This window comes from Pygoscelis adeliae, unplaced genomic scaffold (genome assembly GCF_000699105.1).
Source record: "Pygoscelis adeliae isolate BGI_AS28 unplaced genomic scaffold, ASM69910v1 Scaffold374, whole genome shotgun sequence".
In the NCBI taxonomy this organism is placed as follows: domain Eukaryota; kingdom Metazoa; phylum Chordata; class Aves; order Sphenisciformes; family Spheniscidae; genus Pygoscelis; species Pygoscelis adeliae.
Genome location: NW_008824653.1, coordinates 2,062,982 through 2,078,381, shown reverse-complemented (window position 1 = coordinate 2,078,381; position 15,400 = coordinate 2,062,982). Strand labels below are relative to the sequence as shown.

The following is a 15,400-nucleotide window of genomic DNA, read 5'->3' as shown; positions in this document are numbered from 1 at the left end:
CACCGGGGCCACGCGCGGCGCGGCGGAGGTTCTCCACTGCTCCGGCTGCTTTTGTGCACTTTGCACATGCCTGAGAGTCGCTCGGAAAGTAAGGCAGAGCTGCAGGCCCCTGCGTTTCTGGGACTTCCCGATCAAGTTGCCTCTTTCGGCCATCTCGTCCTCAGACTTTTATTTAAAAAAAATATAAAATACTCTGAACAATTGTTTTTTGGTCCTCAGAAAAATTAAAAATTGATGGCAGATAAGTGGTGCCTAGTACCGCTGAGTGTGATGCTGATGCAATATGTAGGCATAAGCTCAACTCTGCACCTTGCAGCTGCAGGGAGCTGCAGGGAGGCTCTGAAAACAGGTTATTGATAAACTTCGACGGCGAGAAGCCGCGTCACCCGCTTTGAGCAGCGTTAGTCTTTGTGCAGCAAGGATCCTGACATCGATCTCGGTGATAACCCAGCTAGAGAGCGTGTGATCCGAGCTGTTTCCGTTAAGCGTGTTGATGTTACAGTAAATGTGACATGTGGGTGTTGATTGAAGGGACATCATTCTCAGGCCTGCTTTGGGCCAACACCCTGAAAAGCGAGTCACTTCTTTGTGCTTGCTCTCCAGCTAGGCTGAGCTCTTTCTGGATGTGCCTTCAAAACAGCAGTGACTGTGTGCGGAGAACAGCGTGCTGGGTGTGCTGCGGCACGCTTGTGGGAGGCTTCCTGTGCCTGGGCGCCAGGAGCTGTGGCCCCATGGCAGATCCCAGGCAGGCCCAGCTCGTCCCAGAGTTGGCTGGCCCCTGAGGTAGCCTGTGCTTCGCCCCCCAGGTGGGCACAAGGGTGGGCAGTGGCTGCGGTGGGGTGCTGGGGCAGGCAGGGCACCCACCCACCATCTGCAGCGAAGGCACTGGCAGCGCTCGCCTTAACCCTCCCGTTATCGATCTGTGCAGAAACCAACCGCGGAGGGGAGGTTTCACACGCAACACTTTGGCCCGGCACCAAACTGAACCCTCTTCCCCCTTTCTCTGCCTCCTTTTGATATGGCGGGACGGGAAAAATAAGGAAGACAATAGGTTGGCAACTTTCACATGCCTTCTTACCTTGGTTCTGCAGTGCAAAAAAAATATAAGAAAATAAATTGCTGCTGCCTGGACCCAGCCTCACGTAAACCCCGTGAACAAGGATCCACAGTTTTGTCTTTAGAGGCCTTGGAAATGATTTTTGGTAACGCAGTCTTTTTCACTATTAGTGGGTACGATTTTGAGACATCTGACAGGCAGAAAGTAGGTAGCATGTGCATTCGCTTTAATACTGGGCATGAGAGTATTGTTTGCATGGGGCACATATGCTCTAATGATGTCACCACGCCTAAGCAGGAGCGCTGGTGGTTTTGCGACAGTGCCGCTATGGAATTAAGGAGTTTGTCCACTGTATTTTGGCGTGGTAGGCAGCCAGAGAGCTTGGAGGTGCTGCTTAGAGTCCAGCCAGCAAGTGTAATGCTTTTCAAAGTAAAGCAAATGATTTAGATTGTCCAGTTGCATTAATTTCATGAAGCCATTGGGTAACAACGGTGTCACTCACGTTCCCATAGATAGCTCGCGTCCCTGACTCGCTGTGCTCCCTCGGCAGGCAATGCCAAGGCAATCCTCTTTGGAGGAATCTCTGGGTGCAGGGAAAATGCCGGGCACACCTTAACACACCTGGAAGAACCAGGGCACGAGTCCTGGTTTGAAATAGCTCGTTTGCATTTTTTTTTTCCTTTTCCCACGTAAGGGAGATGAGATGTTTTCCATTCTCCTTTTTTGTGTGGCTTGATTTTTCCTTCTTAAAAAAAAAAAAAAAAAAATTAATTAATTTTAAATAAATACTTGCGAGGAAACACCCTCCTCCCCCCAAATGCAGCTACCAACAAACAGCAATAAAACCACAGAGTTAAATTCAAATAATATGAAGCGACTCATTTGAAACCCACAGACACAAGTGGAGTCAGAACTTTAGATTGAGACTGGCCTAAATTGCCCCACTGGTATTAAAGGACTCCTTAAACAGCCTAAGATCTTGGCTGTTGTATTAACCAGACATGACCTGATGCGTTATGGGCTGGACTTGCAGGCTTTTTTCTCTTTTCCTTTGTGGGTTTTAAATCTCTCCTGTAATATTACTTGAATGTAGGTTTTTAATGGCTTAATTGAGTTGTCAATAGGAAGCCTTTTCTTTTTTTTTTATTCCGAGTAAAAAAAAAAAAGCAAATTGACATGGATAAAATGCATTTGAAGATCTGCTCAGTATTTTGTTTTTCATTCTTTTATGTCTGTTTTCCACATCCCGAATAAGGGGACGTAATATAGCTTCTGCATTGTTGGGTGTACGGCTGGTCTCATGCTTGACGATTTATTAAGCTCAAATCAGAAATAGAGTCGAGTAAAAAAATCTTTTGATAGTTTGAAAGCCAATTACTACTGATCATGAGGGCTCGGCGTACCAAGAAAACGAAAAGCTGATTTTCGGTAATGTGATGACTGCCAAAATACGAAGGAATACCAGATGTTATTTTTAAAAAGTGCCATTGCAGAGTCCTTGGAAAGAGAGAGTGAGCGAGTGTAAGTGAATAGGCATATGTGGATTTAACTAATATTCAAATGAAGTGTAGAACTGAAAAGAAAGAATTCGCAACAGTTTAGCTGTTTAAACCTCCTTTATGTTTCCACAGGCGCCTGGTCAGGACCCTTATCAAATGCAGCAGTTTTGCTACGTTTTCTGAAGAGCACAATTTAAATAGCAGGCAAAAAACCCCCCAAAACCTCACATCAAAAAGATAATAAAGTTGAGATCCGTGCTTTTCTTTTTGTTTGTTATATATATAAAAATGCCAAAATTCAGCCTTTGTAATTTGAGAGACAGACTTTAATCTGAAGGCTTTACAGAAATGTTAGGTGAAACTAGTAACAAAGATTTTCCCCCTCTGCCACCTTTTTTCCTTACGACCCTTGGTTCAGTTCCTGTTTTCGTGTTGTCTTTTCCAGCTCTTTGTCCCATCTCCCGCGTGTGTATCTGCGTGTCTGTGTGTGGGTTTTTTTTTTTTTAATATTTTGACACTCTGCTCCCCCTTAATAGGAATTCTTCCTAGAAATAGCGCGCACATTTCTAAAGGACCCTTTTCACAGACCTTTTCTTTTGGCTCTAAAATGATGTATATGTAATTGGTAATTAAAGGTGCAAGCTCTCTTCAATATAAACAATATTGCTCAATGTTAGGTCATTAAAGGGAACCGCAGTACTAAATAATTACCTTTTGCATCATGACACACTGTTCGCAGGCATCCGCTCCCTTCCCAGCAGTCCCTGTTCAGCGCAGGGTTATGGTTGCATTTTCACTAAGGCAAGGAGGCATCTTTTCATGATATAAATTGGTGAATTAATTACATAGTGTTGTCTTCAAACTCCTTTTAAACTTAGATTAAGGGGAAAAAGGTAATTAATGGTTTTCAGGACGAGTATTGTGCTGTGTATTTGGTAAGCTTGGTGTGAGTTAGGAAACCAAAGCTTTCCCGTGCCCATCTTCTGCTCCAGCAGGATGGTCCGTGCTCGGGCACTTCTCTGGGGTCCCAGTCCTTTTCCTGCTGCCGCTGGTGCTGCTGCTGCTCTCTGCTTTGCTGTTAGTGAGCTCTGATGCAACTTGTAACACAGCTGGTAGATACACCGATCAATTATTTATTCTGCAAGGCGAAAATGGGGGCGATTCTTTTTCTAAACTGCCTTTTTCAAGGCTCAACCATTTTTGTTGCCAGGTAATACATTTCACCTTCTGCCTCTTGTCCCTTTCCTATGTGTTTTTTTTGCAATTTGGTGAAGAGTGGGACAAAACTCCTTTTGTTTTCGGCCAGGAGGAGAATCCAGATCTGGATTATAACATCTGTTTATCTCAGTCTCACTTCTTTGAGATATTTGTGTGACTTGCTTTCCCCAGGAAATCCATAAGCAAACCGCTTGCACTAATAGAGAACATTTTTCCTCCTATTCCTTTAATCCTGATTCGATTAGAGGTTTCACTCGCTGATTTACATACTGTTAGTTCCTCTGTTTTGTTCAGCTCAAATCCTATAGTACTTGCAGAGGCAAAACAGCCTTATGCAAAAGTCAGTGGAAATTTTGCCCGAGTAAAGACCAAGGTTTGTATGATTTGGCAGTTACACAGCAGAAAAAGAGAAAACAAACCAAAAAACACATTTTGCCCCAAAAAGGGATTGTGATCCATAATTATTTTATAATATAAGAATTATCTCCGAAATACCCATTAAAAATGCACTATGTTTTATTAATTGTGAAATGAAAAGTTACTTATTTCTTATAAACAGATGCAGGTCACTCAGAAATGTTTTCCCAGTCTTTGGGGGTAATGGTATGAAATCCATCAGATCCGTCGGCAAGTTTTAAACAAAAAACTTTTATTAACCTATATAGCAACTGCAGGGGTATTTGACATCAGGAAAATGAGTGGAAGATTTCAGGCTCAGCCAATATTCCAGTATGTTAAATAAGTGCCTCATTCTCTTTTCCACTGTACACACTTTTGAAACCCCTTAACTTTTCATGAGACCGAATCCTGATTACCTTACCCTTGCAAACATTTTGCTGTAGTTCATGCTAATGGGTGGTCGTTTAACCTTGCTGGTATCTCTGTAATGGGACAAGGTGGTATTAATTTTGTACGCCATGTGGAGCCTGATCCTGCTTGTTTGGAGCACACAAGCACTTTTTCCCCCTCTCTCTAAAATAGGAGGAGAGGTTTGGGTGCATAGGATTTGCTGGATGTGGCCTTGGCCAGATGGCTGGGAGATATGGTGGGAATGAGAAGGTGGGATAAAAAGAGAGGAACTATTTCAGAAAGTGACTCGGGGCTCGAACATTTGCAAAATGGCTCTTTGCTGATATCCTTGCAGAGCTGGCAGCAGTGGGAAGGAGCTGTCAGGAAAGCTATGCCAGGTCAGCCTTTCCATTTTGTTTCAGGCAGGCTTGGTTGCAAAATATATTGAAATCATTCTGGGAGAGCGGAAAAGCTGAAAAATAAAAGAAAGATCTAATCAGGCTTGGCTTCGTTGGGGAGGTGGGGGGAGGCTGGGCCTCTTGTGATGCATCCTTCAGAGTCTGTGAACATTCAAAGCAATCTCTTTCTCTTCTTCCCTCGTCCCTTTCCTCCCTCTTTCTCCTTGTCCATGTAAAGCAGAGGCTGACCATGTGGAACCGGCACTCGCCGACGAGGATGAGAGCCTGGCAATAACAGAGCCAGGCGGCATCAGCATCGCCGCAGGCGGGACAGACCCCGACTTGTTAACCTGTGGACAGTGTCAGATGAACTTCCCGCTGGGAGACATCTTGGTTTTTATAGAGCACAAGAGAAAACAGTGCAATGGCACTGGTGGTGCCTGCTATGAAAAGAGCATGGATAAGAGCAGCCCTCCCCCCTCCTCACGCGCCGAGCTCAGGAAAGTGTCAGAGCCAGTGGAAATCGGGATCCAAGTCACACCCGATGAAGAAGACCGTCTTCTCACGCCTACAAAAGGAATTTGCCCCAAGCAGGAGAACATTGCAGGTACAGCATGTTTTACACTCAATCAACTACCTAGGTAATCTTTTAACGAGAGCCCTCTAGAAAGTGTCATGAAACAGAGGCTTCAGTAACAGGTCTTTATAGGAGCCATCGGTCTGGAGGATCCTCATGGCTACCCGGGGCTCAGCAGGGCTGTCCACCCCACGTTTAATTCAGTGTAGCTATCTGCGCAGGGCCAGCTCCCAGAGACAGAAGCCTCTCGATCCCCCGGGACAGCCAAGGCGCAGCCTGTACACAGAGGAAAAAGCAGAAAGTTGGGGTCAGAAACCATTTCAGGAGCCTCCTTAAGCAGGTAGCAGTGGCGGAGGGATAGGGGCCTTTGGTGAGATGCTCAGTTCAGTCCAGTTCAGATTCCCTTTGTCACATGCAGACCCACTACGAAGGACCAAATCTCGACCCCCCTGAAGTCAGTGGAAAAATCTTCCCACTGACTGCAGTGGGAACAAGATTTGTCTGTGAGGGCTAAAGCCGGGGTTCATTAAGTCCTTGCTGGTTCCTTCCGCTGGGGTAGATGTCAGCTTCCTGGTCTGCATTGCTGCCTGTGCTGCCTGTCCTGGGTCCCTGCAGATGGCTGGAGTTGGGTGGATGACACCTCCATTCACATGCACGCCCCAAATGGGGCTTTTGAATGAAGAGACGAGCACAGGCTGGCCTGGGTGAGCAAATTGTAGGCATTTCTTTTTCTAAAACTCTCGTACGTGGTGCAGTTAACATTTACTCAGAGGACCTCCCCTGCTCAGAGGTGGGCAGGCGGGCAATGGTATCCCCCTGGGCGAGCTGCTGTGCAGCAGTTCCTGCAGAGCGCCTGGCGTGGGGCCGCATGCGTCGTGCAGGGCGTTTCTCCCCTCTGCAGCAGTGTGTTCCTCTGCAGTGGTGAAAAGGCTGCACTCCCTGCTAGTGAGTAGGGGTTTTATGTTACACAGCAGGATCTCCCCTCAAACGGGCCTTTTTTGTTCAAATGGACTGTATCCCATACAGAAGACCAGTGGCAATTTGTCTTTGCTGCCACTATGCCAATTTCTCTAGGAATTGTCCTATGGGATCAGATCTGATGGCCTGTAGTAATGTTCCCGTGAGGGGATCCCCAGAAGACTTGTGAGAGGGTCCTATCTTTACAGTTGAAGCTTAAAAGATTCCCGCTTTTAGCATTGGAGGTCTCTAAGTCAGTCCCCCGTGTCTCTGACGGGCTTGGCCATCATATAAATGAGGATTGTGGGCTTTGAACTGCTGCAGTCTTCAGATCTCCAGATGATCTTCCTCTTAGGAGAGGGCATATGCCACCCATTGACTACCTTGTTGTCTTCTAGGAATCTTTTTTGGGAGGAGTCACCATCTTGGCATGGGGCAGCTGGTAGCTTTGGGGGCATTAGCAGCGGCAGCCTGTGCCGTAGCATTGTAAACAACCCTACTGTAAGACCTGACCCCATCCTTTCCTCAACCTTTTTCAGCTTTCCCCATCCTTTTTCAGCTTTCCCCATCCTTTTGCAGTTGTGAATGCATTTCTTGGCAGAGATGACTACCTCATGGTATAGCAGCTTTGGGAGGTAGATTTCCTTCCCATTTGGTGGGAGCAGAAGGGAAGTATTCCTTCCAGGACCTTTTCCTCCAGTCTGCTGAAGGCCTCCTGAATGGTGCCGAGCACGCTCAACAGCTGTTGACCTCTGTGCAAGCTGATGGTGCTCAGCCCCTTGCAGAGGGTGCCCAGTGCTTAGTAAGGTTGGTCCAGGAGACCTACGCTGTAGTTGCAGTCCAGATCTCATCTCTTACTAATCTGTGCCCAAGTTCAGTCCATAATGAAATACTTCAATGGCTATACCCAGTGCAGAGGGTGCCGTCCCGTCCCAGCTTCTGGGGGTCAGCATCGATATAACTAACGCTTTTGCCTTGCAGAAAATCTGCTGGGGGAGGGGGTGAAGGGGATGTTCACATGTGGAAAAGGCATTAAAAAAAAATTAAAAGCCAATCTGGAGCACCTAATCTCTTTCATACTAAACTGAATATCAAATGAAAATATGTAGGAAAGATTTTGAATTGAGAAAAATAAAAGGGTTTATCATTTGACGGGCATTTTCTCAGCAGTGCACGGAGATAGGGACATCCACTAAATAGTGCAATAATAATGCTTTCTCAATTAGGAGCCCAGCTCCGAGATAAAAAGGTGCAGTGTCCTTCCATATTTTTTTTAATAGCGGATAGTTTTCAATAGTAGGATAAAAGCCTCACATTACAGCCATGGAGGGTAGCCATGAAAAACCCACAGAAGACATTCACTGGAAAGGCTTTAGTGGGATATACCAAACCCCTTATTTATATTTCAATAGAAAGGCTTTCTGCATTAGCCAAGAAAATCAGAATCTGCATTTAACATTAAAGGTATTTCCCAGTGAGCGGCTGTAGAGCATTGTTGTTAGATTTGTTAAAAAAAGAGACTAAATACGATTTCATAAAAGGGAAACTTAATCTCTAAGGCAGCTTTCTCCCACCCGGCCACCCCCTCCCTTTATTTTTTTTATTTTTTTGGTAATAATGCAACAGCCTACAGTATTTTTACTTTATATGTGACGAAAGATATTCTTAGCCTTTCTGTACTGCGACAGGAAGAATGAATTTCTTTATTCCACCAAGAAATATGTAAAATAATCCCTTAGAAGTATGGGGAGATATGTTTGTTCAAAGCATTTAAAATGTTATTTTAATCAAAGGCACAAAACACTCTACATGCTGTGTCAGCTAAAGGAGACCATTACATTTTAACAGCAAATCATGCTCTTTTTCCCCCTTCTAGCCAGCCCCCCCCCTTTGAAACTAACTTTTTTTTTATTAAATAAAAAGGCAAAAAAGATTAAAGAATAAAAAAACTTCAGTGGCTCAAATGTATAAAGTAATTTAATATGGTGGAAGCATTAATTATTTTAGCTTAATTGAATTCTGAGGACTGCAGTAGTTGCATTTTTGTAGACAAGCTCTGTTTATTATTTCTTTGTGTAGATTAACAGTAAAGGAAACATAGATAACTTTCAGTTATTTATTGTAAAATAAATGTGTCAATTCATGTGTAAAGCAAGCTGTTCAAAGATAATTGAGTCTTTATATTTGAAGAGGGAAACCAGAAATCACCCACTCGCCCCTCTGGCTCCCTGAAATATGCTGCCACCACTGCTGCCCTCAAATAGGTTTCAGCTCCTCTCCTTGATCTTGTGTTATTTTAGTAGACCTTCTTATTTGGTCAAAATGATTTGTGCGGCCTTCTGTGGTGCGACTAAACTGCCAAACCTTACAGATTCCCATGGCTGAGTGTAGCGAGGGTACGTCAAGCGCTGAGCTTGTCTCTGCCATTGCACCTCTCTTCCCTCTGGGTGTGAGGATGTCGGGATGCAGCACCGTGTGGAGCGTTCACCCTCGCACAGGGTGCTCCAGAGTCCTGAGGTCTTTCCTTCTCTCTTTCTTTTTGCCTTTCTTTCTTTCTTTCTTGGTAACTCTGCTTGGTCTGGTCACTGAATGCCTCTTGACCGCGTAACAGACCTTGTGCCGCTTCGAGGGAGGCAGGTAGAGCTCAGGAGTCTGCAAGAATTTTCATGCATGCAATGCAGATCTCCCGCTGACATTTCTAGATATCAATAGAGACAAAGGCACCTTTATGTCCGCAATCAGCTTTTAAAGACCTTTTGATAATGAAGTCTATCATCTTTCCCTGATTGATAACTTGCAAATCCATGCTTTTCAAGGCACTTTCACTTAGTTACCACTGTCCGTAAGGTGTGTGGTGGCATGTTAGCCGGCACTGGGGGGAAGTAACTTGCTTAGCAGCAGTTTTTCCTGTAAATTTTTTTTTTTTCAAATTGGCTATGCTGTTTGAAAATCAGTTCTGCCTCTCGTACAGAGGGTGTGATAGTATCGAATAGATGTACCAGATTGTCACACAGCAAAACACAGCCAGGCCAATGAGTTGGCTAGGAGTTATCAGTCACTGCTTCTTTCACTTCACTGCTGTCAGGTATTTTGGAAAAAATCAGACCACGGTTGTATTTTATACCTCTTTTTATCTTTCATATTTGTCAGATCTTGGGCATAACTGGGTGACCTGTCCTGGCTGCAAAAAGGCCCTGGGGAGGTGGCCTCCGCTGTCCTTTGACTGATGGTATCTCCTGTCCTCCTCATGGCTCTGCTGGGCTTGCGGGCCACCAGGCTGTTCTTCAGCATGGCTCTCTGAAATGATCCAGATTAAAGAAAACGCACCAGTCGGCTCGTTTTTAATCCTGGGTGGTTTCAGAGAACCCTGGCAGAGGAGGGAGTCTTGGTGGGGCAGGCACCGCTTGGACCAGACTTTCTCCAGCTTCACTGGCTGGTCTGCATGCTCCAGGCAGCGTACCCTCATGGGCAGAGAACGACACCAGCAGCAGAGGTTCATTAAGACAGTGTAGTTAATTTCTGCAAAGACAGTGCTAGGAAAGGGGAGGGGGTTGTTTGGAATTCTTCGTTCATCCTGTCCCGGCCACCAGTGCTGGGCTCCATACATTATGTACTTGAACTAGATGTGCATCATGAAAAAAGGCTCCCTGTCAGAGGCAGGATTTAACTGCAACCCCTGCTCCATGAATGTTCATTTCAGGCTTTTGAATGGTAAAACTGCCAGTGAGAGAAACTAAATAACTCACATGTGCTGGAAGGCAGAGATAAACACCGCCGCAGGTTGCCATGAAATAGGCTATTTGATATATTTAGAATTGTTATTTTTCTCCAAATTAAGATTAGTTAAATCCATGTGTGTTGTGTGAGTGATTGTTAACTCAATGGCATGGATTATCCTTTTTTCAAATCATGACAGCTAATTATTATTGCTGTCTACCCTGAGACATTCACTTACAATGTACCATTATGGACCCGCGCACCCATATTAACTGTAGGACTCAGACAGCCATCGTGATGACTTCACACGTGAGGGGAGGAAAATGCGAGCTGAAACAACCTGAGGCCTGTGGCAGCGATGTTGGGCAGGTTGGGAAGAGGTGTCCTGAGCAGCACTGAGCCATCATGGGGCACGGAGACCATCCCCTTCCCGAGGCCGCTGTGGCACTGGGTCCTGCTGCCAGCACCTCCCCAAGGCAGTGGGTCTTGCAGGAGTGGCTTGTCAAGGCCAGGCCAGGAAAAACACTATGTGGGGAAGAAAAGGCTTCCAGAAGTGTGTGGTAACAGAGCCTGAGAAACTCGTGTTGCAGCTGAAATCCTTTTCGTGAGGCTTTTCCAGGCTTGTTTCTTCCCTCACGTTTGCCAGGCTTTTCCTGAGTGCAGAGGAGTTACCTGGCCTCCTCCTCCTCCTCTGCAGCTTCACCAGCTATTTAGCAATGTGTTTTGCTAATTGGTGTGGCTGAGCAGCATGGGGGACACACACACAGAAGGTGTCAGCCACAGCTCCGCTGACAGCAGGGTTAACAAGCAAACCTCCTTCCCCTGAGGACCTCGGCTGAGGTCCTGACTTGGGTCGCGGAGAGAGAAACAAGCTGGGTGATCTCACCCAGAGCCCTGCTTGTGCCCAGGGCAGGACGGAGGGCACATCAGGGGAGCCTGGCTCTCCTCTGGGGAAAGGGCACCCCTAGCCCACAGGAGGGGCCTGTAGTGGCAGCTGCTCTCCCCTGGCTCACTGCAGCTTCAAGCATGATAAGGGGCTGCTGAAACGTTGACGGCTTGAAGTTTTAAGGCTGCCGGTGAGGTCAGGTGGAGGCTCCTCAGGTGATGTGATCTCCCCTTTAGGGGGCTCTTAGGGGGGCTGGTGCAGAGGGCATCCTGTGGTGGCTTGGCAGCCCCCCATCCTCACATGCCGGTGGCAGTGAGGGACGGCAGGGCTGCGGCTGCTTGGCGCTGCACAGCGTCTCCCGCCGAGGCACTGGTAAGCACCCTGCTAATCCCAGCAAGAGTTAAAGGTGAGAAACCTGCCGATTACGAAACCCTTTCTTCCCCTTGCTTGAACTCCACCGCACCCATGTGGCGGGGCTCCAGCGCCCTCAGCTCAGTCCCGGTCTGGGGGCCACTGGCCTCCCTCTCCCCACTGCCATCTCAGCTTGCCTCCCAGCTGTGTCCTGCCTGGGGTCCGGCCCCGCCAGGCACCGAGGCTTTCCCAGCATCCCCGAGAGTCAAGTGTGAAATTAATTGCACCGAGTTTTAAAAGCAGACTAAAAAAACCGCTGAGGAATATGCCCTCGATTCTCCCTGCTGGTTTTAGCTTTTTGTTTTGTTCCTGTCACCATCCTGTTTTTCAAAGTTATTTTCTGACCCTGTATGTGGTTATCTGGACTCCCACGAGGCCGGGACGGCAGGTGCCAGTGCTGGAGGAGCGGTGGGGGGTCTGGCTCTCCCCACTCCACCCCAGTTTCACCTGGGGTAACTCCCCTGAAACCAGCAGTGCCATGCCAGATCGATCGGGCGGTGCAAGCGGGGACCTGTCCCCAAATGCACGGGGTGCTGAACTGTGAAACGGCAGCTTGCTGCTGTTATTTTCTCTCTAATCTCTTTTAGTTACAGTCATCTTCGGTTTTACGTGTGGCAATGCTAGGTAAAACCTTTTCAACAGAGGTGCCATTTTGCTGGCTGGTGAGAGGGGATTTAAGAAGGTCATTCAGTACACGTGGCCAGAGTCTTCTTGCTCCGGGGTGGATGTGTATTGAGAGTCACTCTTAAAGAGCAAAACTTGCTTGTTTGTGCCAGCTTGGCACTTCTGTTACCCTCTTTTAGTTCAGTGGAAGGACTCTGGACTTACTCAGAGGTAGAGCCCAGTCAAAATATCACCCAACAAAGTGTTTTTATGCCTTTATTTGGGCCCTCTTGTGAAATTACTTGGGCCATGTGTGGGAGACCAGAAACCGTGTGCATCTCTCTGATTATTATTAGCATGGAAAGATTGGTAGATTTTTTAGACAACACTAATGGTAAATGATGAAAAGGCTGGTCAGCCAGTCATTACTCATTTTTGTTGACAACTTTGCGAGCAACTGTTAGGAGCAAAGTAAAAGTAGTGCCCAACCATGCTATAGACTGCTTTGGCATTTGTCTGGATGTGACTAACAGCAATAGGCTTGTGCTCAGTGGACTGCAAGAAAGGAGTTTGTGTGTGCTCGCAGGGGAATTTTGCACTGGGATGTAGCCGAAGGAAAGCCAGTTGTGTGGAAGTACTGTAAAACAGAAAAGCTCCCATATAGATAGAAAAAGTTGCTGTTCCTCTCTGACAGTGAATAAATACATAAAGGCATAGAAATGGTTCCTGTGCTTCAGCAGGGCAGAAGTGCTTCTATTTTTTCATGAGGCTGCCTCCCTTCATGTCTTTTCCATAGATTGTTTTTCTTTCTCAGCCTGTGTTTGAACTGCGCTGCCTATACACACAGTGACCAAATCGGCTGTGACATAAAGGTTGAACCTTTCTAGGGTTTTTTGGAGATTGGAACATTTTTCTATCATAACTGGAGAAAAAAACCCTGTGAAGTAATCATACTTTTTGTACAAGAAAGGCTTGGATTTCTATGTCATGTCACATAACTTCAAAGGGCATAGATTTGGAGCTGAGTTTCAGCGCTGGCTTCGATGGCCGAGTGGGAAGATGGGAGCCCGGAGGGTGAGAAATAGAGGGAGGTCAGGTATAGAAATAAAACTGTGTTTCTCAGCGGACAACCCTGGAAGTCCGGAAAAACCGGGTAGCTCTCGGCTTGGGAGACGCGCGTGCTCGCTCCAAGGAGAGCATCCTTTTCAGCATGGTTCCTTCTCGCCGTTCCCTCCCACCCTCCAAATGGTAATTGGTGGGCCGTGCAGTAGAAATGTTATAAAAAAAAAAGAAAAAGAAAAAGTGGGTGGGTGGGGTATCTAGGGATTTGGTGTCTAAGCTCAGGAGTTAAGCCGGAAATCCCAGAGATGTAATGAAAACAAAACGGACTTTTCACTCGCGCTGTGGCATTCTGGCAGTGAGAACGCTTTCGTGAGCCAATGTTTTCATTGTAGGTTTTCTCGAGAGAAGTAGTGGAAACGAATCGTTAACCCCTTAACAGGAACGAATGTGGTTGCTGCAGCGGGGAGAGGAGAGCCGTCTTGGCTCCTAGTTGCCATGTTGGAGAGCTTGGGGGTGTGTGTATGTTTGTGTGTAGTGGGGAAGGTGGGGTAGATACCGCTTGTAAGGAGTTTAATAATCTAAATGGCAGATGTGAAGTGGTTACTTAGCGGTTGCTGTTTTTTCCTCTTTGCATGTATGCCTTTGCAGAAAGATCTGAGCGTGATGAGCACAAACCGCTGTTAAGCCCAACAGCTTTTAAACTCGCTCGCTCTTCTGGCATTTGGTAGCGTATTTCTTGAGCGAGAAAAGGGGGACACTGCTCACCGGTCCCTCGACAGGGTCATAAAAGCTGCAGATGGAAAAGACCTACCAAGTAGCAGAACGCAGTTTTCTTGGAAAGTGGAAGTACAGGATGCGTGTCTGTCGCAGGCCTGTTACGTATATAGCTTTAAATGTCCAGCAGCCTTGGACAGCGTTCAGCCTTACAGGAGTAAACCCCTTCATTAAAAACAAGGGAGTTTAGGGAGGAAGGGAGGTGGGAGTGATTAATTTGATTTACCTTAACAGCCACTTTTGGTGAAGAGATTGTGTATCCCTGTCCTCCATGCTCTGATTAGGCTGCATTTTATTTCGATATTTTATTTCACCTTTTGATCACAGCTGGCACTTACCATATTTCTCTCTCCACTCTCTTACTAGGGTATTTTATCTGCACATATTCTTGCAAGCTGTATAGAGCATCAGCCCCCTGCTCTAGCTAAAGAGCATCTCATCTACCCTTTAGTATCTCAGAAGAGCAATAAAAACCTTTATACACCTTCTTCCAGCTGCCCTAGATCCTCCAGACCAGCCCTTGCATGCAGGTTGTGGGACTCTTGGTGCTGTGCAGACTTTGGACATAATTGCATAGCTGCTGCAAGGCGCTGTGTCTCTGCAGCTGACCTTGCTCAGCACATCTGGCCTCTGAATAGATGTTTGCCTTCTTTCTTCCCACTTTGACAGCTCCCCCCGCTCCGCACTCCAGCCCCTCACTCTGCCCCAGCCCACTCCTTGTCTGCTCATGCTGGGAAAGCACCACGGCGGCAAGGTATTTGTCGCTGAAACTGCCTTGGCAATGAGCAGAGGCTGAGGAGAGTGTCGGTTCTCCCGTGCGCCGCTGTTTGAAGAGGGGGAAAATAAGAAAGGAAAGAGGTGCTGCTGAATAAATGATGGTTCTACATGTTTTCTATACCATGCTGCTTTCGTAATGGTCATTTAAACAAGGTGGAGTGGTGGGGGAGGAGAGAACAAGACGAGACTGCAGACAGGGATTAAACAGCACTCTTCTTCTTTTAAGACATTTATTATTTTCAGCGTCAAGCCTGTAGCCAGCTAATGTAACTGTAAAAGTCTCCTTTGAATTATTGGCAAGGCGCTCTGAAGTCTTCTATTATTGCTGATGTACTTGCATGCAGGCAAAATCCAGATTTGAATTTAGCACCTACTTGTTTTATTTTCTTCATTAAACCAACTCCCGGCTCATTTTTTCCTTTCAATACCCGCTTTTCGTTTCCCGTTTTCTAGAGTGCCCTATTACTAGCTCATAAAAAGAGTTAGAAACTGAAGGGAAGTTTCCTGACCAAGAAGGAATTTTTGTTTTGGCCTTTTTTTTTTTTTTCCCCCTATGGCTTGGCCCAGAGCCAACCTGTCTTTCAACAAGTAGAGAGCCATTCCAAGTTGAAATTTATAGAGCAGAGTCCAGGTTCAAGGGCTGAAGCCCGCCAACAGCTCCAGCCTCTTTGTTTC

General features: G+C 46.5%; 1 protein-coding gene across 4 annotated transcripts in view; it reads left to right on the top strand.

Annotated features, from left to right (window-relative positions):
- Positions 1-15,400, top strand: part of BCL11B (B-cell CLL/lymphoma 11B (zinc finger protein)) — a 92,609-nt gene that overhangs the window by 8,604 nt on the left and 68,605 nt on the right. For 2 of the 4 annotated variants that reach the window (XM_009322547.1, XM_009322545.1), the window contains exon 2: positions 5,200-5,568. In XM_009322547.1, coding sequence (XP_009320822.1) covers positions 5,200-5,568 — 369 coding nt within the window. The remainder of the gene's footprint in view (positions 1-5,199; positions 5,569-15,400) is intronic. The other 2 variants (XM_009322548.1, XM_009322546.1) reach the window with 1 other exon arrangement.